At 42.3% G+C, this 17,109-nt stretch overlaps 2 protein-coding genes across 3 annotated transcripts in view; one reads left to right on the forward strand and one right to left on the reverse strand.

The window, feature by feature from the left end:
• The first annotated feature begins 1,456 nt into the window (after positions 1-1,456).
• Positions 1,457-5,015, forward strand: LOC116686341 (uncharacterized). Of its 2 annotated transcripts, none has more exons than XM_032511332.1 (4): positions 1,457-1,644; positions 1,755-1,872; positions 1,942-2,030; positions 3,012-5,015. In XM_032511332.1, exons 1-4 carry the CDS (start codon positions 1,621-1,623, stop codon positions 3,879-3,881), a joined length of 1,101 nt encoding a protein of 366 aa, XP_032367223.1. In that variant the 5' UTR covers positions 1,457-1,620; the 3' UTR covers positions 3,882-5,015. The 2 variants fall into 2 exon arrangements, with proteins under 2 accessions (XP_032367223.1, XP_032367225.1); XM_032511334.1 differs by having other exon boundaries at positions 1,942-2,015.
• The window catches only part of arhgef15b (Rho guanine nucleotide exchange factor 15b), a 17,576-nt gene continuing 4,577 nt past the window's right edge, over positions 4,111-17,109 (reverse strand). The window contains exons 3-16 of the mRNA XM_032511331.1: positions 13,001-13,954; positions 12,617-12,668; positions 12,088-12,155; positions 11,661-11,935; positions 10,589-10,749; positions 10,242-10,394; positions 9,857-9,986; positions 8,907-8,981; positions 8,547-8,639; positions 8,282-8,436; positions 6,553-6,720; positions 6,363-6,448; positions 6,137-6,241; positions 4,111-5,235 (exon numbers count right to left, since the gene is read on the reverse strand). Of these exons, the coding sequence (XP_032367222.1) occupies positions 5,066-5,235; positions 6,137-6,241; positions 6,363-6,448; positions 6,553-6,720; positions 8,282-8,436; positions 8,547-8,639; positions 8,907-8,981; positions 9,857-9,986; positions 10,242-10,394; positions 10,589-10,749; positions 11,661-11,935; positions 12,088-12,155; positions 12,617-12,668; positions 13,001-13,954 (2,645 nt within the window). The 3' untranslated portion in view covers positions 4,111-5,065. The remainder of the gene's footprint in view (positions 5,236-6,136; positions 6,242-6,362; positions 6,449-6,552; positions 6,721-8,281; positions 8,437-8,546; positions 8,640-8,906; positions 8,982-9,856; positions 9,987-10,241; positions 10,395-10,588; positions 10,750-11,660; positions 11,936-12,087; positions 12,156-12,616; positions 12,669-13,000; positions 13,955-17,109) is intronic.

Raw genomic sequence — 17,109 nt, forward strand, 5'->3', positions numbered from 1 at the left:
GGATAACTTGAATATCCCGGCTTAATCCCTTATCCTAGTTTCGTGCAACAGGCCCCCGTTCACTCATATTTTGTTTTTGAGCATTTCTCCTCTTGCTGCACTATAGGTCAGCAGAGTCCCACCATCAAGCCCACTGCAGCACTTAAAACCACAGCAGCTAGGCTACCCATCTTGTTCTGGCCTGCCATCCATCCCCCCTGCCCCTGAGTTTCTAAGTTTTTAAAATCTTCTCGGGGCTTTGAAAAATGTGAGCACTTGCACATTTGAAAACTTTACTTAAAAAATATTGTGGAAATTTAGAGTTACGTCTTAATTGGACATCTCTTCACATGAGTGCAAGAATCCTCGCTAACTAGTTTGAAGCAAGTACATTTTTAAATTGGAAATTTGGAATTTAGTAAAGTGGTTTTCTTGTATCTGTTTACTTGTCCAAAACCTACACAGGAAGTTGAACACAAAATGGAGAGTCTCTTAAGGCTGAAGGAGTGTTTATATTTAGGTGAAAGCAACTTATTTGTAAAAATCTTTGTATGTATGCTTATGCTACTTTTAGTAATCCACAACTTTTCAGATGGAGATTTCCATCTTAAAGGTAGTGGATTTGTAGTAATGGAAGTGGATGTTTTTTACTCTACTACATAATCAGGCAGCTATTGTTATTTAATCTGCAGAAAGTGTGTTTAACAGTTAAGTTGGTAAAATAAGAACTCTGGTTTGGACAAAAAACTATGGAAGCGGCCCAGGGTTAAATGTCCTGTTTTTCCCATTAATTTAGCATCTTGATACTCCCCTCTCTGTACCCTGACTATCACCACAATATAATTCATGCTTCTTAAAAGAATTCTAAAATTCTGGAGAGGGGGACCCATCTGTTAAAGTAAAAGAAAAAAATCAGGACACTCTCTGTATTTGATTTAAAAATCAGAGATCCGGTATTAAAACGTTAATTTAGACTGGCGTTTCAAACAGTAATTCTTAAATTAACCCTATCAATGTTCTTTTTAACTACCCAATTGTAATTACCCAAAATAACATGACTGATTTCACACAACGCTCTTTGGCAAGTACAAATCTCTACTATGAATTTTATAGAATTTGAAAAAAAAAAATGGAAGTTTTGAAATAGTATTGAGTAAATGTTGACATATTCCAGTCTGATTATCCATCAATATACATTCCTTTAATATTAGTCGCAATAATTCCTAATTTCTGCTTTTCTAACTTTACAATTGGGTATAATTTCCTAAAAAATAAGTTTATTGAACTCAAATTCCAAAAATAACAAGCTTAAGTTAATAAGTTAGTGTTAAACGTCAAAAAGTGACAAACATTGAAAAGTGTTGAATAAAGGGACAAAAACCTAAAAGTTAAAAACATGCATAGAAAGCATCAACAAAAGTGTAAATTTTCCATTTTGACGGGAAGACAACACAAGGGTTAAATTAGGAGAAATCCATATGCAGCCGGTGAAATTAACGGGGTTTCTCAAGTCAACCGGCAGGAGGCGCGCTGCCGCGGGTAGCTGCTACTTTAAGACATGACGTAGACTGGACTTTTTGACACCAACGTGAGAGGGGCTAAAGCCACTAATCTTCAATACGAAATTGAACAAAGTCGACCATGAACAATGTAGGACATCGTGTGGTGAGTTTCTGTCCTACATTGAAGTTGTAGGCCTACGTTCATTTTTTTTTTTTCAGCCAAGCATTTACTTGACGACTAAAGTTTCAACATGTCCCCGTGTTCCTTCTCAGAGGTGCAGGCGGCCCACCGTGCCTCCTTTCTCCAACAGGACCCTGCACCACCCGTCTTTCCTGCCTGTGTACATGGCTACAGAGTCACGCCATCACACCGACTGTAACAACCAAACCGGTGAGTCAGGTTTAGCCACATCTGTTCCATCCAACCCCCTCCCCCGCTGAACACTAGTCTTCTCTCCAGTCCAGCCCATCATCCCGGCGGAGTTCTTCTACACTGACCCCACCATGAGCTGTGGGAGGAGGATCCCCAACAAAGTGAGTGAGTTGAGGGTAAGTTCACTTCATAACCACATTTTAAAACTGGTTGCCATGGTTATAACCTCATTAATACCCCCTACTCTACGAGTTCCCCGTGGGATTTAATCCCTAGAGGGTAACATACACATTCTGACACACTTGATAGTTTTTAGAGATGATCAATGTTTTTTCCAGACATGGTCAAGACCACATGAGTCCAAGTCATTAAAGACCATGTCCAGTTGAATTTGATTCAGATTTACAAAAGACTGGATGAATGGGGAAATTATTGCAAAAATTAGGAATTCTGGTAGGCTACATGTATATTAAATGGCTATGGGGTATTTTAAAGAGAATACAATAATGTTTGCTCTCTGCAGTGAGTAAATGCAGCTATCATTTTAAAGTATGTGACACATTACCTTCACAAATCAAACATTATTATTATTATTATTATTATCCCAAATTGTGAGTATGTATTGTATTGAGCACAGAGGGAGAGAGTCCTAATGCTGTTCCCTGTACCAGCCTGCGCTCTTTGGGGGGTGGTTGTAAAGGGTAGAACTTATGGGGGGGCTCAGACAAAGTAATTTAATAAGATTGACTCAGGCCTGTCAGAGCTAAGACCCTTACCAGGGGGCTGGAAGGAAATTTAGACCAAGGGCAAAGGAGGAGGCGTTTGTTTTGACAGTGAAGTTGTATCCCGAGGCTGTGCCTGTTTTACATTTTAGGAAAATGCATCAAAAACTGTGAAAGCACCAGAAACTTACAAATGAATCGTACAGGAGCACAGAAAAGCAAGAAGGTGGTAAGAAAACACAAAATATGCTGGATAGAAATAATGAAAAATGTATTCCTGTAAATATTGCAAAGTTGTTTGAGCTTGTAATGTCATTACATTGGTAATATGAAAAATTAAAACACTAACGTTCAAATTTGCTGTGTGTAGTTTGTCATATTATGATTTGACTTCTGGCATTCGGTTGTCTTTTCACTCTTATTTATTTCCATCAGGTTTTCGATTGCTTCCAGCTCAACACTCCGCCACCAGTTATGTCCGCCTGCCCAGCTCCACCAACCCGCCCAGACCCATTCAGATCAGAAGCACACCCCACCAGGGATCTGGGCAACCTCACCTTGAAAAGAAAAACTATCCACCCTCCAGTGCAGTCAAGCCGTGTTATCCTCCAGCTTACCCAGGAGGAGGACCAGGCCATTACTAACCTCCTGAAACTGCACCACCAACAGCCTATACAGAGTGATAAGACCCTTGCTGCTCTGCAAATGGTCTCTTCCAGTGTAGAGTTGAACCCCATCTCATTCCTTCACCCTGACCTAATGGACTCCACTTCAGCTGAGGAAGTATACAAACCCTTCTGTAGTGATGAGCAGTATTCACGGCAGCAGGGGAAGTCTTGGTCGGATTTGGAGCTTGAGGCAGCTAACGCCCTCCTGAGTTGTTTGATGGAGGAGGAAATCTGGGGCCAAAACCACAGTAAATCAGCATTAACACTTTCTGACCCTTTGCTTTTCCAGCATCACAAGGATTCATCAATAAGAACTGAAACCCCAAAAGGATCTGAGTCTTTCTCTGCATTAACTGTTGATTGTACCCAAAACAACACTGACCACATTGGCTTTAGTTGTGCCAGGGACTATAGGGAACCAGGCTGGGGGGGGTTTGGGTTTGTGATGGGAAGGAGTGATGTTCATCTGCCTGTTTGTGAGTCTTCAATGTCCTCAGACTCAAAGGCAAAAAACACATCAGGTGCCTTTGGGAACTTTTTAGAAATAAAGGAGCGTATGCTCTCAGATTCTGAGGGAGATGCTGTGGAAGTACTCCTGAGCCTCAGGGACATGGGAGCGTTGGATACCATGCAGTAATTGTCTTAAACCTGAGGGTCTTGTCCCTGGGTGAGTTTGTAAGGGATGTTACTATCACTTTCTCATTATGGAAACAACTAGTTGAGGGTTCTTTGCACTAGTTGCTCTGAAAGCAATTTTTTCTTAGGATGAGAAGTTAAAAATCTATCAAGTATTGCACGTTTGCCTTGTAATTTCCTTACTATTATATCAGTGTTTAATAAAAATGATCAACAGTTGAGCCTTGCGCTAAAAAGACAGGTTTTTATTAAAAGCACTACGCACAGTTTTTGAAAGAAAATCCTCCCCACTCATTATTTATAACATAGTAAATTTACAGCATATCCACAAATGAGATCCCATCTTTACTGACGAGCTGCAGGGGGAGCTACAGTATAATTCCACAATGGCTACTGACACAAGCGAACAAGCTAGTGGACAGCATCTTAATGGCAGTACAGCTCAGCACCCATTTGCATGCCTTTTCAAAACTCTTGGGCTTGATATGATCCTGACTGAAGGCCTGGTGTGTAATTCTGACTTTATTCAAAGGCACTTCCTGATTCCGTTCCGTTCTTTTTAAATGTTAACACTGTTGGATTTCTGTAAGTGTGTTTTTTTTTACAAGATTCTTGTATCATAAACATGTTATCCTGTATTTTGGCCACCTTTAGTAACAAGATAGGCTGTTGTGCATGGCAGGAAGAAAAGTATTTAACTTGTGATCATGTGACTATAACACCAGGCATCTGTAGGAACACCTAACTCTTTTCTTTGCAGCAGGCATGTATTGGACAATCTGGTAGAACAATAGCTGGAATGACTGGCATTTCAAATGTGCCACTTCAGATTTTGCAGAGGTGTTAATTAAGGGCTGCATGCTCACAATAGGTAAACTCTACAGCTGTAATGCTCAAAGATGTTGATCTGTTATTGAATGCATGCACATTCCTAGTGTCAGTCGTAATGATCTACCGCAAGCTCCCAGCTGCACACTTGCGTATTCAAGTATGATGATTGCACGTTATGTCTCATGATCTTCACCCTTCTCCTTTTATCTTTCATTTCCTGGTTGTTAGAAACTCACACTTCATCTCAAAGTCCTTGAATAGTCTTTGTACAGAGTTTATTTCTGAAGATATTGTATCCATTCATTGTCTTTAAAAAAAAAAAGAAATCTTGTAAACATCCTTGATCCATTGATCCTAATGAAGGGTGTTGGCCTTGTTGGTGGTGACCATGCTTGCAGCCTGAATGACTCTGTAGCGCTCTCTGAGGTTTCGCCGCCTCACATGCTCGTTGGTGATCTCTATGACGTTTCCTACGGGGAACCAGCCCTTCTGACCGTCAGACAGGCGGATGCCTTCATAACAGCCTAGGAAGAGAGGACGGGGTGGGAGGAGTACAAACAAGGGAAGATTTGAGGTTTCTGTGTTGTTCATGCAAGAAAGTCAAAACAAATTAATAAACCGCTACGGTGAGAAGGTTGTGGAATAAGGCAGTTATAAGGATCAGGGTGTATAAACAAGCAGAGTCAAAGGAAGGGGAAAATGATACAAAGTCATGTCATTGATTGGTTGATAGGAAACCAGCTTGTACTACATTTAAAAATGTAAGAGCCACAGACATGCCCAATCACAATGTTGGTTTACAAGTGCCAAGTATAATATTACAATAACATCTGGGTAAAAAAAAAAAGTTTGATGTTTATGCTGTGTCATAAACGTCAAGTCAGATCACTGTGTTTAAATATAGATCTTTAAATGTTATGGTTATGACTGAAAATGACAGAAATAAACAAGTCTCTGGAATTCAAATCAACTGCCATTTGTCTACCGGGAAGTGTTTTGTGTTAGCACAACGGGTAAGTTATTGTCTTATTTACATAAGAGTGACATGACACAGTCAGGACGCATGAACCCTAACATAACTCGTCATGACAAAACCAAATAACACTAATAGAAGAGTTATGTCAAACGTTTATCATTTGTTTATGTTTATGACACGCTCATGACAGTGTCATGTCACTGGTATGTATGTTAAGTGTAAACGCGTGATGTCAAGGTGATACAGTGTATAGACGAGTGAAATTTTTTTACCCACACGCAGATTCATATTACTATTGAGCAGTTTCAGATGCAGAGTTGTGTCCTGTAAATAAGGATATGTTTATAATCCTGTATGTCTTAATCTTTTTTTTCCCTCATCTTGTGACAGTCTAATAAGTAAAAAAAAAAAAAAAACTCTTTGGACCTGGTTTCTGTCCACGTTCTTACCCTCATTGGTTTTGCGTATGACGTTGATGATCTCAGTGGGTTCCAGGGTGAGTTCGTCTGCCTGCTGTGCAATGTACTGCTCCACACACTGCACCTGAGGACAATCTGACACACAAGCATAACAGTGTGAAACTTTGGGCATGAAACACACACAACCACATACTGTACTGTACTGTGTGTGTGTATGTGTGTGTGTGTGGGTGTGTGTGTGTGTGCCCGCCCTCACCCCAGTCTTCATAAATCACTTCATCTTCAGTTCTGTCTGGGTTGGTGGGGTTAGGGAAAGCCGCCATCCACCTGTGCATATCTGACCTGTTGGCAGAAAAAATTTAATTAAACAATCTCATATTCATGAGTTGTACTTTGGACAGTTGTGGAGAAAAATGGGGCCGTTTATGTTGGCCAAAGCTACTCACTGGGAAGGAGCTTTAAATATCCTCTCCATCATGCGTCCCTGGTGGTTCTCCAGCAGGGTGAGGTTGAAGCAGTGCTCGCAGGGCCCGCTGCTGCCCCCACCTTCCTCTATTGGCTGCACCTGCACCAAAGAGCGATGGGCATGGTCGAGTACCACAAAACGCTCCGCACTGTTCACGAAAAAGAAGGGTGAATTGTTTTGTGAGTATTAGGGTGAAGTGGCAAAATATAAGCATATCAATAACCTTCAGGAACTTAAAGGAAATATTCACATGCAGTGATAAATACTGAAGCATGGACAATATTGTGTGTTTAGCTGTATTTTATATATGTTCTATGCCGTTACTTTGTCTCTCATCTGCTGTGATGTGTCACTGGCAACAACAAAATATTTGAAATCTACTCTTTCTCTCAGTTCTCTTCACTACTTCCTGCCACATTTGAGGAAGTTTGGAGTCATTTCACTAGTTATAGCACTGTTAGAGTCATGATTGCTTTTGCAGTCAGTTGTCCCATTCTCCATAGTCTATATTGACAACATTCCACTTCAAGGACTGTTCAGGTGCTGCCGGAAATTACGCCAGATGTACCAGACCTTCCTCTTTCTTTGTAATGGCATTTTAAACTCTGGTCGATTTCTGAGGACTGTCGCTCCTCAGATCTCTGCAGGGTAAATCCAGATAGCTGCCTAGACTATCAGTTGAATCAGAGTTTTCTGTTGCACGACAAAAACAACTTTTGAACGTACACGTTCCTTCCCGAGGCTATTTTGCAGCGGCACTGTCATTGTGTCTGGGGCTTAGCGCCACCCAAGATGATTGGGAAGGTTTAAAAAAATGCCAATAAACCACAGCACGTTTTCCTCCCATCCCAGAATGCTGGACTAGCCAGGCCTTCCTCTGCAGAGGAATGTGAGACTACCTTCTTCATGGTTTAAGAGCCATAATGACAGCTTGTAAAAATATTTCACTCTGCACAGCTTCCAAAGGGCACTGGCTGAGGTGCCCTCTCACTTCCACAGCCTAAACATGACACATCCTGATGTACAGTGCGACTAGTTCATAGAGCAATATCATCCTCTCACAACTTATTAATGCTCAACAGGGTTAATAATAATTTGTGATCTTTAATGTAAAAACAGCCCTTAACGCTGCACCTATCCTGGCGCAAAATCATGACCTCAGCTTAAAGAATAAGTTACAGTACAGAAGAAAGTGGCAATATGTCTATTGTTTTCCAGAATGGGTTTACTATCACATTGTTATCAGTTGTGTAGTGACTGTTGGAAGCACCGCTTACTCAGCTCTGTTTCATAATGATGAGCAAAGATGCCTAATTCTGCTTGACACACAGTGTATTAGGACTGATGGTTGACACACACATTGTCATATGTAGGTAATTATGTTCAAAGAAAATGTTTGACACAACCTGCCATCTGCAGGATATACTATATATAGTATTCTTTAAGCTAAATGCTAATATCTGCATGCTAACATGCTCATACTGACAATGTTAACATGCTGGTGTTTAAAAGGTTTATATTGTGTTCACCATCTTAGTTTAGCTTGTTAGCAATGCAAAATTTGACAATTAGCACTTAACAGAAAGTACAGCTGAGTCTGATAGGAATGTCATTTGTTTTGCAGGTCATAAACCAAAGAATTGACAACAGAGTCAGAGGATCACCAAGGGTAGATCCTAAATGGGATCTGCTAGAATAGTCTGCCTCACCCTTTCTTGACAGTGATGATCAGCAGATCATTGAAGAGGAAGAGGTAGACGGGGGTGAACTTTGCCCTCATGTTGAAAATGGTTCCTCCTTTGGACATTTCCTGCAGCTCTCCCTTCTTCTCCAAGTATCGTGTCTGAGAGATGATTGGGATGGCCTGGAGAAGACGCAAGGAGAAGTAGGAACATTAAGCTCTTTTTCAAGCTGCTCGAGTCCAACTTAGACACTGACAAAAACTATGCACACATTTAGTGTGTGTGTGTTTACCTTGAGCTTGTCAAACTCCAGTGTTTGAGAGACAAGGATCAACTCTTCCATCCGACTCATCTTTTCCACCTGTGTGTTACACTCGTCAATGATCTGTGTGTGATAATGAGAGTGGGGAAAAATAGAGACAAGATTATGAAACAGACTAAACTGGTTGCATCTCATTGGTAGTATCAGGTGCATTCCTTTGACAAATGTCCATTGTCCTCTCATGGCTCACTGTCGCTGCAGAGCTCACTCAATATGAAATCCTTCCCTCAGGCAATGGCTGACGTCAAATATCCAGAGGCATGCAAAGCACTGAGTCAGATTATGTGGATTTGTAGGCAAAAGAGAGGGTGAAGAGTGAGGGGCGTTTACCTTCGACACAGAAGCCAAAGCCTTGGAGGCTGTCAGCTCCTCTTTCGTCCTCTCCTTTGTTCTCTTCAGGATGTTCTGAAACAACAAATAGCTACTTTCTATTTCTGCAACAGGCAAACAGCAGGATACATTTTTTACTCCCATCTAAATGCAAACAAGGTCATAAGGTTGAGAAAATGTGTGCCCGTGAGTTTGCTCATAGGTCAAGAGGCAGTGACAACATAGAGATAAAACTTATTTTGTGTTGATATAGATATGTGCCTTGCATCACATGCTCCAAACAGTCAATAGAATAACAGAATAAAACAAGATGAGTTTGAGCTGGGAGGATTAGGCTGGAATAAGGACATTCCACAAACAGTAGGTATACACAATGTACTGTGGCATTCTAACTAGTCATTTGAAATAACTTAAAGGGTGTAAAGGCTAATTGAATTGTTGTCACGCAACAGTCACATAACTGCCAACAAAAGCTAGCCTGGCTCTGTCCAAATTAAAGGAAATACTTTTATATAGGCCTCTCAAGCTCACTTAGGTTGTCTCCTTTGTGTACACAAAGCCTTTCTACAGGTCAAGTTCTGGTTATTCAGGGGAGTTCCGTGCTGTAACTATTTATTGCAAACAGCAGTCTGAAACAGAGCCAGGCTAGCTTTTTTACCTTGCTTCAAGTCTTTGCGCCAAGCTAAGCTATTCTACTTGTTGTTGGACTCATTGGACTACTGTATGTAAAAAAAAAACACTGGAGCGACCTCTAGCTCACCCAGTAAGAGTGTGCGCCACATGTAGGCAGCGACCCGGGCTCGAATCCGACCTGCGGCCCTTTGCTGAGTGTCATCCCCTCTCTATCCCCTGTCACTATCTTATGAAGCAAAAGCCCCCCCAAAAAATACTCTTAAAAAAAAAGCATTTCTACAACAACATTTTAACTAGTGTTCATGTGATGTTCTCACTTCAATGAGCATTTTGATGCGGGTTATTCGCTGGAAGGGCAACAGCAAGAAGGACGTGAAGGGCAGCCGCTGGCATTGAGGCGACTCTTGGAGACGAGCAATGACCGTAGCAAACTGCACTTTGTTTTTCCTGTAGACACACATGCGCATACAAGCACTCATCAATGGTATGTAATGCAGCTGCAATGCTCATATACTAGTGGACTAGCGAAAAGGAAGAAGGAAAGTGCTTTCAGGGGATAAAACAACATCCATGCTTGCTTTTAGTTTTTCTGACAAATTGCTGTGGAGGGATACAACATAGGTGAAATGAAGGTTTTCCCAACTTATCTGGAATCTGGGAAACAAATGGGGGAAAAAATGAAAATATTACAGAATTCCTTACAAGAGAAAGGTGTAGGTCTTCTCCTGATAGATCTGGTTGCGGATGTAGTCGATGTAGGCTGGGAAGTTGTGCTGGGCGTGGTAGTGGATAATGTCACAGATGTCAGGAAAGACCAGGTCCTTGAATATGCGATCCTCCAGGTCCTTCAAGAACCTGTGGAGTCAAAGAGCAAAGTTTACACAAAGGTTTTTTAGACAGCCAACACTCAGGAAATGACTTATTACATCTTTGCTTTTCCTTACTATCTCTTAGTATCTTTGTCCCAAGTCACCAGTTCAAGTCACAAATCACCTTCCTATTTCCCTTTTCCTTTATCTCCATTTATCCTTCCTTCTGCCATTTCTCACCTCTCGCTGACCTCTCGGACCCTCAGGATGTTGGAGAAGAGGGTTTTCTTCTCTCTGATGATCATTGTTTCCTCCAGCTCCCGGCTGTCCATGAAGTGTTCGGTCAAAATACGCAGGGATCGAAGGTAAGAAGCCTCAGATGTCAAAACCTCAAACATACTCTGCCAGGGAGGAAAAAATGCGAATATTACCTTCAGCCTTAAAATTATACTGTGGTGTGTCCCAGTTTGCACAGAAATGAGCAAAGAATGAAGATCAAAACCAGGGTCATTGTCTTACTATAGGTTTCCCCCCCAATGAGCAAAAATGTGGGGTTCTTTCTAAGGATGGAAATGTTGGTGGTTTATCAGAAAATTACGCCATCGTCATCTATCCATAAAATAGAGTGTGAGTGTGTGTCCCTCCCTCGCTTATGCACTAACTGTAGCGGGGCGCGGAGTTGCTGCATCCCTCAAAGGCTCATTGATTGCGGTTCCCCGGCTACCGGTGTCAGATGCCAAAAAGTGATCATCCGGCAAAAACATGTTAGATGAACGCCCGGGCTCTTGCACGCTGTTTAAGAGCAGAGGCTAGGGAAGCTGTAGGCTGAGCCTGGCTCCCTCCTTCCCTCGCTTGGGGCACATCGCTACCTGGATGTGGAACAGCCACACAAAAAACGGGGCTAAGCCAAATCTCAAGATGAGCTTGATTCAACCATGGAAAAAATACTGGGAACCAAGCAAACAGCCCCTTTCAAATAGGCAATCACTCCAAATGGCCACTGCACTAGCCTTATAAAACAATCATTTTAAATGGTATGCATCACTTGTCACTAACTTCCTGTATCTAAAAGGACTTTTGCCTGATGTTGGAAAGTTACAGCAGTGAATGTAAAAGCTTTCGTGAACTGGGGATGGAGTGAATCGATATTATATTACAGCAGTGAGTGGTACAGTGAGGCAGAGTGGACTTTAATTTATTTAAAACATCACATTATGACTTTAAGATGTGATTTAAACTGTGATACTGCATCTCCCATTTCTCTTTTCCTAGCATCAATGATCTCTCCTCAGTACATTAGCCTCTCCCTCACCTCCTGGTACTTGCACTGCTCAGGGGTGAGCTGCTCCAGCACCCCTGCCTCCCGGACAGCTGGAAGGTCCTGCCACAGGGTGCTCTGGCCCGGTGCAGGTGCAGGACAACCTATGGGTGCTCCGTTTTCAGTCCCTGTCCCAGCCCCAGCCCCAGAGCGACGGGTTGTCCAGTCCATAGCGTAGTCCACACTAGTTTTACTGATGTTGCGACAAACTGTCTGGCGTCGGATCTCCTTGGTGATGACAGTGGCACGGTACGTCTGGTACAAAGGCTCTGAGGGGAAAACAAGTCACAAAGGTTATACAGTATACAAGTAACAAGTGAAAATGCTGATGGCTAACATACTGACATGATATCCTGTTACAGGCATTACTGCAATTCATATTAGTCTTTAAATGTTTTTTTGTGACAGATGTCAGCCATACCATCCTGCAGCCGGGACTCCCAGCTGAACGAAGACTCCCTCCTGAGGGAGCCGCTTCTGACTAGAGTCCTAAAACAAGAAGTACACAAATAGGAGAAAGGGATCAAGTAGGGTAATATCATACCAAACTATCTAACAAAAGACACAGTTAACGATTACTCCATACACACAAACACCTCACATGTTGACTTCAAGGATAAGACTGGAATTCCATATTTTTCTTATTGTCTACAAATCCCATAAAAAGCCCAAACCCAACAATACTATCCAACTTCTGTTCTCTGTCTGCCGCTCTCAGCTCCAAGCCCATTTGTTCCAATTTCTGACCTACATCTTTGAGGTAAACTACAGTGTGTTTTTTTGACAATAATGGATAAAATATTAGAGGCGATTAAGCTACATGCTTTGCACAGACAACACTTTAGACGGCTTTGGTCTTAATGTTTTTTTTTTTAGACAAATAGAAAAATATTGTCAGCCTTATCCTTTTAAAAATGAAAGTAGGAGGTTAGGTGAGGGGGATAACTCACACTTCTTTGAATGTTTTATCTTTCTCTTCATTCCCTTCCGTCTCCTCTCCTTCTGTAAAAGGCAAGTAAATGTCATCATCGCATTTGATTATACAGACAATTAACAATTTGGGAATTAAAGGCCCTATGACATGCTGCTTTTTGGATGCTTTCCCTTATGACAACATAAGGAGCAAGATCCCAGATCGGCCCATCTGAGCTTTCATTTTCTCAAAGGCAGAGCAGGGTACCCATGGCTTTATTTATACCTATCACCATTTCTAGCCACTGGGGGAACTCATATTAATGTTAAAAAAACCTCATAAAGTGAAATTTTCATGCCATGGGATCTTTAGTCATAGCTCATCTCAGGCAAGCGTGTTGTAATGTTTGTTAGCTACAAACCTTTTTTCTGTGTAAGGGATTGCAGTGAGGAACTACTAAGCCTCCCGGGATCCGTCTTTGGTGGTGGAGGTGGGGGTCTGTGAGGGCTGAGTGGGGTCGGAGTGATGTCCCTCTGGGTGCTCGGCCCGCTGGCAGTGGAGCTGCTGGTGCATGAGGGCCGCAAGGTGCGCCACTCCTCCAGTTTTGGCTGCGGGAGAGAAACGCCGCCCCGGGAATGACCCACAGGAATCCTCGGCGGGATGGCAGGCGGCCCACTGTCTGGGTTCAAGATGGGTTCTGTGTTTGTCAGGAACTCGGACGTCTGGTCTGAGGTGCTGTAGAACAGTTTAGACCGGCGGGCTGGTTTGCGCACTCGGATTAATGGAATATCCAGTTCCTTACACGTGTTGGAGTTTTTAGGAGTGGGGTAAACCACTGGAAGGGTGTCCTCGTATATATTTTCTTCTTCGCTTTGGGTGGATAAGTGGTGGGTTTGTGATGACTGAGCCCGTTTTGGGGGGACAGGGGGAGACTGAGAGCGAGTGACAGCGAGAGAGGTGAAAACAGAGTGAGGGCCTGGGTCTGAAAGCCTCCTGCTACCATCACCGAGCAAAACCTCCAAACATTGTTGGAACTTTGACTTTTCTTGTTTCAACACTTCACTCTCGTCAACCACAGACGTCCTGTCCACCTCATCCTCGGCCTCGCTGTCCCTCTCCCCTCCACTCTCTACCTCCTCATCCTCCCATCTCTGCTCTTCCACATCCGTCTCATCGTCGTCTCCAACACTGTGCTCCTCCCCACCATCATTCCTCTCCACAGGCACCCATATTAGTTTCATGCCAGGCAACTGGAGGTGGCACACACAGCTGCAGCTCGGGTTGCAACATGGACTGAGAGGGGTGTGAGGACTGTGCTCCGCCTCCGCTTCACCTCCTCTAATACACTGGATCTCCACCTCTTTTCCATCAGGCGCTGCGTTGAAAAAGAAGCAACACAGATTAACTGCTTTTAAATGTTCATGAAAAGGGAGGAAAATAAATCACCACATAGGGAATGTGTTGTAGTTCTTTCTAATGTTACTGTAGTAGGAAACATAGATGCTCATTTTCCCTCCACACTCCAGACAAAAAGACAAAGCTAATGGCTGTGAATGAGCTGTTTCCTGTCCAATTCTTTCCTACATGTGTATCCCCAGATAGGGCGTCTCACTTTCATCTGATCTTCTTATTTGATCTTCACATGGCACACGCTGGAATGTTGAGTCAGCAGTTTAACACCAAACACATACAGCAGGTCTGTAAATGGTGTCTTCAAATATTAACGGAAATTGGAGAGTTGCAAAATCCAATATTGACATAAGGAAATGGAAAAGGTGGAAGAAAGAGAGGAGAAAGAGGATTAATGGAAGGTCAGAGAATAAAGATATAAAATAAAAAAAAGTAGTGATAGAAATTTTCCATATCAGTAGATTTAAAAAAAATTAAATATAGTTAAATAAAGATCCAAAGAGGATCACACTTTTCTGACATGTATTTTTAAGGCAACTTCATTATTTTAATAAAAGACCATAATACTTTTTGTTTGTTGCTACTATAATGTAGCCGTTGCATTAAGCATAATTCCATCTTTATGATTGCTCAAATCACCAGTAGGGCTGAAACAATTAGTCGACTAATTGATTAGTCCATCTACCAAAAAGGAATCACCAATTATTTTGATACTGGATTAATTGTTGAAGTTATTGTTCAGGCACCAATGCCCAACATTCTCCAAACATTTTTCACAATTATCTGATTTCTTTATGTTCATTGTCTAAATGATTGATATTGGGAAACAACAGAAATGACAGATAAATCAATATTGACAATAATCGTTAGTTCATTTAGAAGCTAATACTGATGACCAATACTGATGGTATAGGATATATCTCCACACAATCTGACGTCCTCAAAGGCTTTTTGTTACTCACGGGGAACCAAAGCAAGGAAGTGAAAGCACCGTATGCGTAACTCGGGCGCACACACACACACACACACACACACACACACACACACACACACACACACACACACACACACACACACACACACACACACACACACACACACACAGAAATCTCTATCAGCCAATAACATGTTGCTGGCTTGCCTTTTAGTAAAACTGAACATCATGACACAGCAAAGGCCTACGCGTGTAGCTACAGGTTAAAACTGAATACGTGATCAGACTGATAGAACCTGTTTATGGCTGTTGGTTGAGATTAGCCAGCGGCACCACGCTGTTTGAGAGTTCACAACTTTTGCCAGAAACAAACAAATGGCCAATAATATAAAATGATTTGTCTTTCAGTTTTATAAGAAACTACACTCAGTCCAGTTGGCCTTAACGTTAGCTACGCTGCAGGCTGTCAATGTAAACTGGACTGTTCTTATACAGTATAGTTTAGCTTACAGGAACATTCATACACTTACATCCACACACATTCATACACTGTGGCTGAGGCTGCCGTACAAGGTGCCACCTGCTCATCAGATCAACTCTCACACACAGTCACACTCCGATGCCGCAGCAATGGGGGCAACTCGGGGTTCAATGTCTTGCCCAAGGGCACTTCGACATGGAACTGCAGGGATCAGGCCACCAACCTTTTGATTGGCAAGTGACCGCTCTACCTACCTACCTACCTACCTACCTACCTACCTAGCTACCTAGCTACCTACCTACTGAGCCACAGCCGCTTCTGCTGTGTGAGACGGAGTGAGTAAAATACAGTTTATAGTGTCATCTGCTCTTTGTGCAATAATAATTAACGTTAAGTGTTGCTATCTCTGAATGGAAGTCATATATAAGAGCACCTAGACTCTAACACATGTTATACTCATTTTCAAGAAATCATAGGACACAGCTTGTGGAATGACAAATGCTACCTGCTGTTTTTCAGTACTACCATTATTTTTTATATATATATATATATATAGTACAGGCCAAAAATTTGGACACACCTTCTCATTCAATGCGTTTCTTTTATTTTTATGACTATTTACATTGTAGATTAACACTGAAGGCATCAAAACTATAAATGAACACATGTGGAATTATATACTTAACAAAAAAGTGTGAAATAACTGAAAACATGTGTTATATTCTAGTTCCTTTAAAAGAAGCCACCCTTTGCTTTGATTACTGCTTTGCACACTCTTGGCATTCTCTTGATGAGCTTCAAGAGGTAAACCTCAACCTGAAATGGTTTCCCAACAGATTTGACGGAGTTCCCAGAGATGCTCAGCCCTTGTTGGCCCTTTTGCCTTCACTCTGCGGCCCAGCTCTCCCCAAACCATCTCGACTGGGTTCAGGTCCGGTGATTGTTGAGGCGCAGCACTCCATCACTCTCCTTCTTGGTCAAATAGCCCTTACACAGCCTGGAGGTGTGTTTGGGGTCATTGTCCTGTTGAAAAATAAATGATGGTCCAACTAAACGCAAACCGGATGGGATGTTGCATGTCGCTGCAGGATGCTGTGGTAGCCATGCTGGCTCATTATGCATTCCATTTTGAATAAATCCCAACAGTGTCACCAGCAAAGCACCCCCACACCATATCACCTCCTCTTCCAGTGGGAACCAGGCATGTAGAATCCATCCGGTCACTTTTTCTCAGTCGCACAAAGACACGGCGATTGGAACCAAAAATCTCAAACTTGGACTCATCAGACCAAAGCACTGATTTCCACTGGTCTAATTCCTTGTGTTTCTTGGCCCAAACAAATCTCTTCTAGTTGTTGCCTCTCCTTAGCAGTGGTTTCCTAGCTGCTATGTGACCATGAAGGCCTGATTCGCGCAGTCTCCTCTTAACAGTTGTTCTAGAGATGTGTCTGCTGCTAGAACTCTGTGTGGTATTCATCTGGTCTCTAATCTGAGCTGCTGTTAACTTGCGATTTTTGAGGCTGGTGACTCAGATGAACTTATCTTCAGCAGTAGAGGTGACTCTTGGTCTTCCTTTGCTGGGGCTGTCCTCATGTGAGCCAGTTTTGTTTGTTGTTGGTTTTTGCAACTGCACTTGGGGACACATTCAAAGTTTTCGCAATTTCCGATCCGACTGACCTTCATTTCTTAAAGTAATGATGGCCAC

Source organism: Etheostoma spectabile, unplaced genomic scaffold, assembly GCF_008692095.1.
Source record: "Etheostoma spectabile isolate EspeVRDwgs_2016 unplaced genomic scaffold, UIUC_Espe_1.0 scaffold352, whole genome shotgun sequence".
In the NCBI taxonomy this organism is placed as follows: domain Eukaryota; kingdom Metazoa; phylum Chordata; class Actinopteri; order Perciformes; family Percidae; genus Etheostoma; species Etheostoma spectabile.